General features: G+C 44.7%; 1 protein-coding gene across 1 annotated transcript; it reads right to left on the bottom strand.

Moving 5' to 3' along the window:
- Positions 1-554: 554 nt before the first annotated feature.
- LOC142912366 (uncharacterized) lies at positions 555-5,656 on the bottom strand. Its single transcript, XM_076060532.1, has 3 exons — positions 5,626-5,656; positions 3,638-3,706; positions 555-3,398 (listed from the first exon to the last, which is right to left on the bottom strand). The coding sequence occupies exons 1-3, from the start codon at positions 5,654-5,656 to the stop codon at positions 2,026-2,028; spliced, it is 1,473 nt and encodes a 490-aa protein (XP_075916647.1). The 3' UTR covers positions 555-2,025.
- Positions 5,657-11,763: the final 6,107 nt, after the last annotated feature.

Below are 11,763 nucleotides of genomic sequence, written 5' to 3'. Positions count from 1 at the left end.
TAGCTCAACAGGACCACAAAAGCTCGGATATGTGGTGCAAAATAAATGAATAAATCTGATTGAAATCATCAACTGGCCAAATACTTTCCGATTTCAACATCACCTTATAAAAGAATAACATTTTAAATATAAGCGCACAACTTTATCTATCTGTGATGAGCGCTGCACTTTCCGTTGTTTTCATGCAGGGGGCGCTACAAACCTACGCACCCCCTGCATGGATGACGGAGGTGCAGGGACAGACGTTCGATTACGTTGGAATCAATCTGCAGACGGCGGTCTTCTCGCACGGCCAGCTCAGTGTTGCCTTATCTCGATCCCGCAATCCCAAACAGGTGAAAGTCCGCATCGAACCGAACCCCCGGCAAGGCCATCTATTTAATGACGAGAGAAAATTCACACGAAATGTCCTTTTCAATTAAGTCTTCCACATGTAAATTGATACAAGCTTTTAATGAAGAAATAAAATCATCCAATTCAAAACACAACACAATTCAAAGATGTTTCATTTTAAAACTTCAAAACGGAGCATGGGGTACTTGCGTGAATGCGTCCTTCGTGTGCAAATGTTGTGACTTTCCTGGCCTGAAGGCCGTCAATGTGTTGGACCCTTATTGGTGCACAGCGTCTCAACAACAGCAGTGGGGTTTGCTTCAACCGATGGTTACGAACATCCAGACGTGAATCAGCAAGGAGCATTTCTAGTCCCAGTTAGACAAAATCTACGTCAACACGTAAAACAAAACTACAATTCGTGTTGTAGAGAATGTACCTGCTCCTATACGTGTAACTTTCAAGTGGTATGCCTTGTAACTGATGAATGATCCGAGCGTGCTCCCTATTTCAAAGACGATGAGTTGCTCCAGAAGCAGACGCTTCGTGAAACACAAAAGTACCCTTTGACCTGTATCACAAGAACAACGGGTCTCACCTGAGTTCTCTGTACAGGTTACTTCCAAAACACACACACACACACTTTGTCCTAACATCACTTATTCAATGTTTGACACTCACAGACAAAATGTTACCTGTACGCGCACAGTCAGACAAGTATTAATTCTAAATTATTGACGGGCATATTAACAACATTTAATTACTGCAGCGAAATATACTGCATCACGTTACATCGTATTAACAAGAAGCTGTTTTAAAAAAATACGCACCGTCTGCTTAACAGTGTATGTACAACGTACTATTGTTGCGTCATTCAAAACGAGTAGACCGTTGCATGCTGGCGTCTGGGTCAAAATGTAGCAAATTCAAAACATTACGCTACAAATAATAAGTCACGGCGCTTCGATGGCAAAACAAGCAATCGTCATCAGGTGGGACAAGCAAGCAACAAGAAGAAGAAACTACTGGAGTAGGCGCCTACTTCAGCAGTTTCTCTTGCTGTGGTTGTCCCACCTGATGACGATTGTTCGTGTTGTGATCTAAACGCCGTGATCTGTTATGTTTCTACCCACGTGGTTACTTTACCGAAAGAACTCAAGAGTGTGGATTCCTGCAGTCACAACAGCTTCGAATCAACATTGCCTACAAACTACACAACTGAGATGACGCACCAATCATCGCCCCCTACTGACAGGCTCTTGTCCACATGCAGGCCGGTGCTGGGCCACCACCTTGTGCCACGCAGGGGCAGCTGCTACTTGGGGATGCTCTTCGAGTGTTTCAGACGAGGTACGACACAAAACTCCGAGTTGCTGAGGCGGTTAAGCAAGCACCGTGTAAATGCAAATATTATAACATAGTGAATGCTTGGGAGCTTATTGTCTCTCGCTCCTGGTTAAAGATCAACCCATCCCACGGGCCCACAAATACTGGCCGCTCTTACTCTGCAGGTTGAACCTAGCAACTGAGTGTCCAACTTCACGTTCTTGTCATTAAGGCCTGTGACAAAGGTGCATCTATTGGAGCGACATCGTCTCTGGCTTACACATCTACTGTGTCTCCACTTGACTTTGTATTGTCTCGGAGGAAGTCCACCCACACCTCCACTTCCACAAACTGCTGGGAGTTGCCTCACTCTGCCTCAGAATTCTCCTCCTGCTTCACGTTGTGAAGGTCCCATTTTGGAGTTGAATCTTCACCTTCATATTTTACCTTCACTTCTTCGCTCATCACTGCTTCCCTCTTCACCATCACCTCTTCATATTTCACCTCGATAACTTTAAAAGTGTCCAAGCTGGGATTTTCTTCCGGTTCATGTTTCATGAGGGGTGGGCTCATTGCGGCACTTCGACTTTCACAAGCTGAATTCAGACTCCACTCCGTGTGGATCTTCTGATGCTTCTGTGTTCTCTGGTGTACTTGAAGATTTGATGAATGTGCAAATGCCTTCCCGCACACACTGCACTTGAAGGGTTTATCTCCTGTGTGTGTTCTCTGGTGTGTTTTAAGAGCAGATGACTGTGAAAATGCCTTCCCACACACAATGCACTTGAAGGGTTTCTCTCCCGTGTGTGTTCTCTGGTGTTTTTTAAGAGTAGATAAATCTGAAAATGTCTTCCCACACACACTACATCTGAAAGGTTTCTCTCCTGTGTGTGTTCTCTGGTGTGTTTTAAGAGCAGATGACCATGAAAATGTCTTCCCACACACACTGCACTTGAAGGGTTTCTCTCCCGTGTGTGTTCTCTGGTGTGTTTTAAAAGATGACCATGAAAATGTCTTCCCACACACACTGCACTTGAAGGGTTTCTCTGTGTGTGTTCTCTGGTGTGTTACAAGAGCAGATGAGCGTGAAAATGCCTTCCCACACACACTGCACTTGAAGGGTTTCTCTCCTGTGTGTGTTCTCTGGTGTTTTTTAAGAGTAGATAAAACTGAAAATGCCTTCCCACACACACTGCACTTGAAGGGTTTCTCTCCCGTGTGTGTTCTCTGGTGTGTTACAAGGCTACATGACTGTGTAAACGCCATTCCGCACATCGTGCACCTGAAGGGTTTCTCTCCCGTGTGTGTTCTCTGGTGTTTTACAAGATCAGATGACTGTGCAAATGCCTTCACGCACACACTGCACCTGAAGGGTTTCTCTCCTGTGTGTGTTCTCTGGTGTTTTACAAGATCAGATGACTGTGCAAATGCTTTCACGCACACACTGCACTTGAAGGGTTTCTCTCCTGTGTGTGTTCTCTGGTGTTTTTTAAGAGTAGATAAATCTGAAAATGCCTTCCCACACACACTGCACTTGAAGGGTTTCTCTCCCGTGTGTGTTCTCTGGTGTGTTACAAGATTATATGACTGTGTAAACGCCATCCCGCACATCGTGCACCTGAAGGGTTTCTCTCCCGTGTGTGTTCTCTGGTGTTTTTTAAGAGCAGATGACCATGAAAATGCCTTCCCACACACAGTACATATGAAGGGTTTCTCTCCCGTGTGAGTTCTCTGGTGCCGTGTCAAATTTCCAGTCCGGTCCGTGCTGTATGCACGCCGGTCGCATTGTTGACTTGTCGTACCGAGCTGCGCTGAGTGCCTTTGCTCCATCAGACCAATTCTGCAGAGGAAGCGTCAGCTGCAGACAGAAAAAAAGAATATCCACACCATCTACACGTCAGGTACAGAGGAATGCACACGTGACTTACACGTCTATACTTATTAATATATTCATGATGTAGTGAAAATTTTCCCAAATTCATCAGATTTGATGAATCTGCAAACGCCTTCACGTACAGAGTGCACCTGAAGGGTTTCTCTCCACGGGCTGTTAGGGCACACAATGAGAGGGGAAATGTCATGAATATGCCTGGAAGCCCTCGTATCTTCAAGATGAATGTTAACTCAAAACTCTAAGCACACAATTTCGGCTGTCTGACTACAAAAGGAATATTTATGAAAGCTAAATTCAGCTGACAGCAAAGGGTGTTGAAAACTATACTATTTGTGTTATGCAGAAATGCATAAATTAATGTTAAATCGCAACTTAGAGGTGTGAATCCAGGCTCAGATGTCCTTGAATGCTGGGATGAACAGATCCGACTTCAGCTGAATGTGTGTGCCGTGTAAACTTCCTGTTTCGATTCTTATAAAGAGTTTCAGAGGAAAACAAAAATAAACTATTGTTTTGATATAACCTGTCGTGTTCAACAGAGTTAATAGACTTTACTGCAAACACAAACTTGACACACACTGCCATAAGTAAACAGGTGGTGGTGTGACCAGAACTATGCCTGGCCACCTTCATCTGCTCAGCATTAATTCTTCCTCACTCCACCAAGTAATTAATCGAGGATCAATCAACATAGCCGAGGCTATCCGTGTCTCTGTCTCTCTCTCCCCGTGGTGAAGGTGTTCCCCTCCACACATTCAGAGTCAACAGCGGCACGCACTTAGCGTCTTTGACCGATAGATACATTGACGCACGTATTGTTGGTTCTTTCAGTAAAGTCACGTAGATAGAAAATAAAAATAACAGATTAAATTTAATAAGATAAAGACCACTTGTGTTGCGATCGAAACGTCGTGGGTTTTTTGCTTTATTTAAAAAAAAATATTTTATTTTATTTTCTATCTACGTGACTTTACCGAAAGAACCAAGAATATTAATTCCTGCAGTCACCAAAGTTTTAAGTCAAAACATTCACACACGTTGACAAAGCCTCACCTTGTGTTGTTGTGGGCAGGTCGCTTCTGATAACAAGAGCGGTATAGCAGCTCAAGCGGGCTTGGCCTGCTAACAAAAGAAAATAAAAACTGCGTGAATATTTACAATAAAACAAAGTTACAAAGTGGCGAGCCGGGTGAAGACAAATTAAACTTAAGCGAGATAATTAAAGTAAATGCAATCAGGCGAGGGCAGGAGGCAAGGCCCCGCGTGGCTAGGCCCCGCGTTGTAAAGTTCCAACCTGGACATCGATTCCCATGCTCGCTGCTACTCAACTGACATCCCTACGAGAGAGAGGCTCTACCTTGGTAAACAACAACCACCACCACCATGAGAATTTCTCACCTCGGATTTCAGTGCAAGCGCGGATCGGCAGCCTCCTGTTACCTCGCGACGTCACGCGGGTAAACAGGTAACATGACGTCACTTCCGGGGTAAGAGACACGCCCCTCCCACAATGAGCAGCTCTGTAACTGAATAAATTATATTTTGATTTAAAGCTTTCGTGACTGCAGTAATGCATATTCTTAGTTTTTTCGGTAAAGTCACGTTGAAGAGAAACAAAAAAATAATAAAATATATATTTTATTACTTTGAATATGAATTACTGCAGTCACGAAAGCTTTAAATCAAAATATAATTTATTCAGTTACAGAGCTGCTCATTGTGGGAGGGGCGTGTCTCTTACAAAGTAATAAAAATATATATTTTATTATTTTGTTGTTTCTCTTCAACGTGACTTTACCGAAAAAACTAAGAATATGAATAAATTATGTTAATGAGTCCAGGACATATGTCGAAGGATGGGGCGTGGCTGCTGAACCCGTCACAATAAACTCTCGACCGCTTCAACCAATACATTATGTTAATGACCCGCTAGTCACTGGGCGTACCCTTTGTCCAAATAAGGATTGCCACTGGATTGATATCGGCAGTGACCCAAGCGGAGGTGACGTCACGCTCAAGAGCGCCGTGGACGGGGTTGGGGGAGCGTGAATACCTTGGTGACATGACGTCACGAGCGAGGTACCCCACCCGCTTGCACTTCATGCCGATGAGGTCATGCTGAGTGGTGACGTCACAGAGCGGAGATGGAGTTTAAGTTGATTTAGATTCATTTTCCATTGCCCCCTCCCTTGGGTGCGTGAACTCGGCAACAACAACGTGGACATTATTGTGTGTACAGTGTGTGTGTGTACACACTGTGTGTGTGTATGTACGTACAGTGTACGTACATACACACACAGCGTGTATATACACACACACACTGTGTGTGTGTACACACACACACACAGTGTGTGTGTGTACACGCTGTGTTTTGTGTGTAGTGGAGGGCAAAGGTGGTGCATTGGCCAGTCATCTGAGTCAGTCGACCCATGGCATCTTATCATCAATTAATTTTTTTAAATGTATTATTTTTACTTGTTATTTGTATTACATTTTTTCATTTTTTAATCTTTTATTTTATTTTTTGTTTTCTATCTACGTGACTTTACCGAAAGAACCAGGAATATGGTAGCGCATTCTCTATTTGTTGCAGAGATTCAAAGTTCAAATCCGACAGGCACTGTTGTATATATAGGTGTTATGAAAATTGATGAAAATAATGAAAATTAAATGAAATTCGAAATTTGCATAATTTATCCGAAATTATGTTAATCAGTGTAATTATGCGCATAAATTATGCTGATTCGAGAGATAATCGTATTAATTTATGCGAGTGGGCGTGGTTATTATAATGCAGGTCGTTATGGATTATAAGGTCGAGCCTCGGTGACGAGGATTGTGTTATGAATTGGAATAACGCAATTAATCGTATGCAGTGACGCAGGCGTTGTGAGCGTGAATGAGAGAGAGTCGATTCGACTCTCTCTCAGAGCAGAGTCGATTCGACTCTGCTCTTTACTTCCGTATTATCGATAAGGATACGATTACTCTCGATTGAACATTACGAATTATGTGTGTTACCGATTATGTGTGGTGATAGTGTGCTTGTGATAGGTCCCCAGGATTCAGATCTCATACGCAGAACAATATTACGCAGAATTTCAGGAAGAATCACACACAAACCTTCTGCTGTAATCAATTTTATTTCTAGCTAACTTTAATTTTTGGATAATATGAAAACTCAATCTCGGGATTTTGGAATTTCAACACAGCGTTAACATGATACCATCACGATTGCGTTGTTTCACCTCGATAGCGGCACCTGTGGTTAATTCCCGACGCATAACGCAATCGATCGGTTGTTGAGAGAGAGATTAAAAACATGCGAACTATTCTATCAAACCTTAACTTTATAATATGCAAACTCGTATACTTGAATTGTTACACAACACGGCACTTGGTCTTTGATTCGTATCCAATCCTTAATACATTCTGATATGCGAAGTTATTATGCTTGAAATCGTCAGCACAGTACCACGTTGATGTTCGTTCATTGATTCATAACGATTATGAATTTAAAGCGTTCGACTGAAATACTTCTAATTGCCTTATCAACATAACTCAATGGGTGGCGATGTTTTTCGTTATCAGCTAATAGTTGACGCAGTTATCATGAGTCTTGTATGTTTAATGGGAGGGTTGTTGATTTGTTTGGTTGAGCAAACGCCTAGGTTGATTTCCTTGTCAAAAAAAATGTTTGTTGGTTGTGTAGCGGTGGGGGAGTGAGGAGGGGGGGGAGAGTGTGGGGGGCATGCGAACGACTGCCAGTTTCTGTCCACCGCTGGCTGGATGAGTCAGCACGACGCTCGCCGTCGTCGCGCCGATGGGTGTTGAGTGCGGGGCCGCTGCCCTCTCAGCCCTGGTGACGCGAAGTTGCGCGCTGTAGCACGCTGGTGGCACGCTGTTGGCACGCGCTGGTGCTGGTGCTGGTGGCACGCTGGTGGCGCGCTGTTGGCACGCGCTGGTTCTGATGCTGGTGCTGATGGCACGCTGGTGGCGCGCGCTCCCTCTCCTTGAAGCTGCGCGAACGCGCCCGTGCTGGTTCGCTGATAGCAGTTTCTCTCCACTGCTGGCTGAGCTGCTGCACGCTCTTGCTTGGCGTTGCTGGCCGCGCTCTTTCTCCTTGAAGATGCGCGAACGCGCCCGTGCTGGTTCGCTGATAGCAGTTTATCTCCACTGCTGGCTGAGCTGCTGCACGCTCTTGCTTGGCGTTGCTGGCCGCGCTCTTTCTCCTTGAAGATGCGCAAACGCGCCCGTGCTGATTCGCTGACAGCAGTTTCCTCCACTCCTGGATGAGCTGCGCCGGTGCGCGCTCTTTCCGCTGCTGTAGTATCTGACGCTGCGCTCGCGGGCGACAGGTTAAGTTTTTCTTCTGCTGAGTGAGCCGAGTCGCACGCGCTCTTTGTGGAGGTTGTTGGCGGCTCTCTGACAGCAGGTTTCCTCCACTGCTGTATGACTCAAGTGGCACGCGCTTGGTCACTGGTTTGCTGAAGTTGTTGGCGGCTGCTCGTGCTTTTCCGCTGCTGGTTGAGCCACGTTGCACGTGCTTTCTTTGTGGAGATGCTCGAGCGCTCTCAGCGCTGATTCGCTGATACTTTGTTGGCGGTTGGCCAAGCTTTTTCTTCAGTTGAGTGAGTTGAGTCGCACGTGCTCTCTCTGTTGAAGTGCGCGAACGCGCCCGTGCTGGTTCGCTGACAGCAGGTTTCCTCCACTGCTGTATGACTCACTTTTGTTGATACATCGCGACTCAGCGATCCTCGCTACTCAGCGAGGCTCGGAGCCAGCCGCTCCATGCGACTGCTCGTCCTGTGGACGTCTTGACTCGCTGATCTGTCTTGACTCTTGACTTAACTTCACTGACTTTTGAAAATGCGGCTGACCGTTATATGCAAAGACAATTCTCTCTGCGCAGTGGAAAACGACGGGGCGGGGTCTGTGTGTGTGAGTTCGTGTGTGTATGTGTGTACAGATGGCTCCTGCGATAACGATCTGTTTGCCCTGGCGTGAAATTCCTCTCTCGCACTCTTTGGGAGAGACAAAGGTGGTCGGGAGCACCTATCTCTTTATACTTTCGACTTATATTTCTCAAATACCATTTGGTCCCATGTTCGCCACGACTCGTGTTTGTAACTACGTCCTCCCGACACCTCTCGGTTTACCGAGGTTCGAATTGTTATGATGGAATTATTAAAAAGAAAAATAATTTTCATCCTGAGTTTAAGAGGTCCGTTTCCAGATTGTTGGAATCCATATCCCTTGGTGCTGTAAGGTTCTATAATGGAATATCGTTTAAGGTTAACACGTTATTATTAATGTTATATTGCAATTTCTTTAAAACTTGTTTGTCTGGTTGCCGTGTGTGGGGTGGGGTGTGTCTCCTCATCAAACCCGGCTGGCTTTTCCAGATGGCCCCTTGTGATAAGGTGTAATTCCTGCTTCTCCGCGCTGTGAGAGAGACAAAGGTGGTCGGGGTTTCTTGGGATATTGTTTAAACTCTTTCGTAAGTTTGCCCGTTTGCCTCATTCCTTCTCGATAACCTTTGATGTGACTCGGTATTTTGTCTCCAAGCTTTGTTTTAACAGTAAAAGTATTAAAGGTGAAAATCATTTGATAGCGAATTAATTATTGGATAATAATTCACTGATGTATCTGGTGGCCTGGTCTTGATTGGAGTGAGCGCGAGGACCGCTAACTTTAGCTTATTCTTGTCATTGCATTTTAAATTTGAACCGTTGTTTTAAAAAAAAAAAATAGTTTGACCCGTGGGCGTCCTCATTTCTGGCTTGCGGAGGGCTTCCCTCTGCATGACCTCCCTTAGGGCACATCAAACTCTTGTTCATCTGGAGATCTTCGCGGATAGCTGCTAACATCCTCGCCTCGAGAGTTTTATTATTTCTTTATTTTTTAATGGTCTGTTTATGATCGACATCTGGTTTTTCGTGTGCCTGGCTTACGGGTTATATTGATTATTTTTTTTGGTTGTTAAAAAAATATATTATATATAACGCAAATATTATTGTTAATATCAATTTTGGAAAAGGCTCATATACAACACACTGCCCTTTTAAAAATGATCGGTGGTCTGCCACGGATTATTTTTAAAAAGAAAAGAAAAATGCCTTTTCCATCTCGAACCATCGACATTACTCGAGTTGACTGATTTTTCCTTACAACGCGCGCGTATGTGTCACAGCATGATTAAATTTGAAATAAGAAAATAAAAGAACAGGAAAAATAAAAAAAAATAAAGCAACATGTTACATCGGTTGTTATCAATTATTGCTACTTTGATTTTTGTTTCAGTTCCTGGGAAACACTGGATAGCGGTTTCGAGCCCGGTGGTACACCGTTTCCCTCCTGGCATCTCTTTGTTTAATGTTTACCAAGTTATTGGCAACCTTACTGCCACCTTTGGTCAAGAGTGCAGAATAATTTTTCTCATGACCAGGTATTTTAGAGTAACCTGTGACCTTTCCATGCAACATCATCACATCGTCGTTTTGGTTCATCGTCGGTATGGCTTTAGCCAAATGAGCACGGTTCCTTGGTTCGTATCGGTAATTTTTTTATCCCTCGCCTTCCCTGTGGGTTTATGTGGCGTGAAGCCATGTCGAGCGCCATCAGGATTAGTACACAACACGAGTTTCCGTGCTCGACTGTTGGGGTCATTTGCCTTCTCCGCAGCCATGTGCAGATTTGCTGACTCCGTACCACGATTCGATTCCGTGCCTCGATTCGATTCCATGTTTTTGCATGTGCTGGATTTCCACACATTCCCCGATCCATCATGGATTTTTGTCTCCGTAACGCGTTTCCCTGGCACTTTTACAGTACTCTCACGCAATTTTGCGACACAATTGATCGTGTTTCCATTTACCAAACAAGCATGTTTCTCCTCCTGATACTGTTGGTTATCATTTCCTGTTGGATCACATTTAATGGTTATTTTTCCCTGTTCAATAGGTGTGTTCACCACGGGAGCGACTCTCGCGTTCTCCACCACATTATCAGAGCGGGTGCATGACGCATTTAGTTTTACACAATCATGGTTCCCCTCCTGGTTCTGTTTGTAACCTCCAACCTGCTTGATTTTTTCAAAGGGCTGTGATTTTTTTTTCAGATCAGCGGACACCTCTTTCCCTGTCATTTTGCTCTCAACCAGTGTGAGCGATTTATCACGTGCCCATGTCACCCTCTTTGTTACAGCCAAGCCATGTGTGCCCCTTGTGTATCGTGGAATGCGGAATCGGCATGATTCTGCTCTTGGCCTATACACGCCGTGATTCTCGCGATTATGTGTCTTTGTGTGTCGTGGCCGCCCATTCTCTATGTGCCACTGTCGACCGTAATTGTTATCTCGCCATCTGTGTGGGTAATTTTGGCCGGCTGTGTGCCGCTGCATTGGGTGAAGATATGGTCCTGCTCTTTGCTTCCACCCGTGGCGATTGTCGCAAATACGCGTCTCTGCACGCTGTGAACGCTCCTGGTCTGTGTGCCATTGTCTCGTGTAATTGTTATTTGACCACCCGTGTATGTAATTATGTTGGTAATCCGTGGGTGCTTTTTGTTTTCTGCACTGTGGGCCTGCGTGCATCAAATGCCTCACATGTGTTTTCTTTTCCTCTGATAGGCTGGTTGCCTTGTCCTGTTCACTGTGTGCTGTGAAATCATTGTTTTTAGCCCGGTACAGTCAAGCCATGTGTGCCCGATCCATTATGTGGTCTAAGGAGGCTGTCTCTGGACTCAAGACCATTCCCACAATTTCTGTAATCTCTGGACTCAAAGATCCAAAAAACATAATTTTGAACCTTTTGTCACCTTCATGATACTGATCCACATCGCCCGCATAGTACGCTCTTTTAAATCGCATGAGGTAATCCCGAGGATCCTCGTCTGCACACTGGGTCATAGATTTTGCAGCGTTAAATCCCTCAGACAGTGTTGGATATTCTCCAAACTTCCGAATCACTGCAAGGCTCAGCTTTTTAAAATCGTTCCGAACCTCGTATGGTAGCGACTTTACCCATGATATGGACTGTCCATGCAAGCTGCGTTTCAGCAAACTCGCTTTTTCATCCATTTTCCTCAGACCCCTGATCATTGCTTCTGCTTCTACTGTTGTGATGTGAGTGTGAATGTCCCTGTTCTTATTGTGTGGATCAAAATAGGAAATTCTGACGAGAGCTTTGTCCATCAATTTCAGAGTGTTA

This window comes from Petromyzon marinus, unplaced genomic scaffold (genome assembly GCF_048934315.1).
Source record: "Petromyzon marinus isolate PM22_M1 ecotype Great Lakes invasive population unplaced genomic scaffold, UKy_Petmar_22M1.pri1.0 PM_G_Scaffold_2, whole genome shotgun sequence".
Lineage (NCBI taxonomy): Eukaryota > Metazoa > Chordata > Hyperoartia > Petromyzontiformes > Petromyzontidae > Petromyzon > Petromyzon marinus.
This window is presented reverse-complemented; position numbering and strand designations above follow the sequence as displayed.

What these genes read in the sequence shown, in the direction of transcription:
- LOC142912366 (XM_076060532.1), bottom strand. Translation starts at nt 5,656, where the DNA reads ATGAAGTGCAAGCGGGTGGGGTACCTCGCTC. An exon ending in GCGGGTGGGGTACCTCGCTC is followed by an intron (nt 3,707 to 5,625) that starts GTGACGTCATGT and finishes GTGCCCTAACAG; the next exon opens with CCCGTGGAGAGAAACCCTTC. An exon ending in AGATTCATCAAATCTGATGA is followed by an intron (nt 3,399 to 3,637) that starts ATTTGGGAAAAT and finishes GAAATTTGACAC; the next exon opens with GGCACCAGAGAACTCACACG.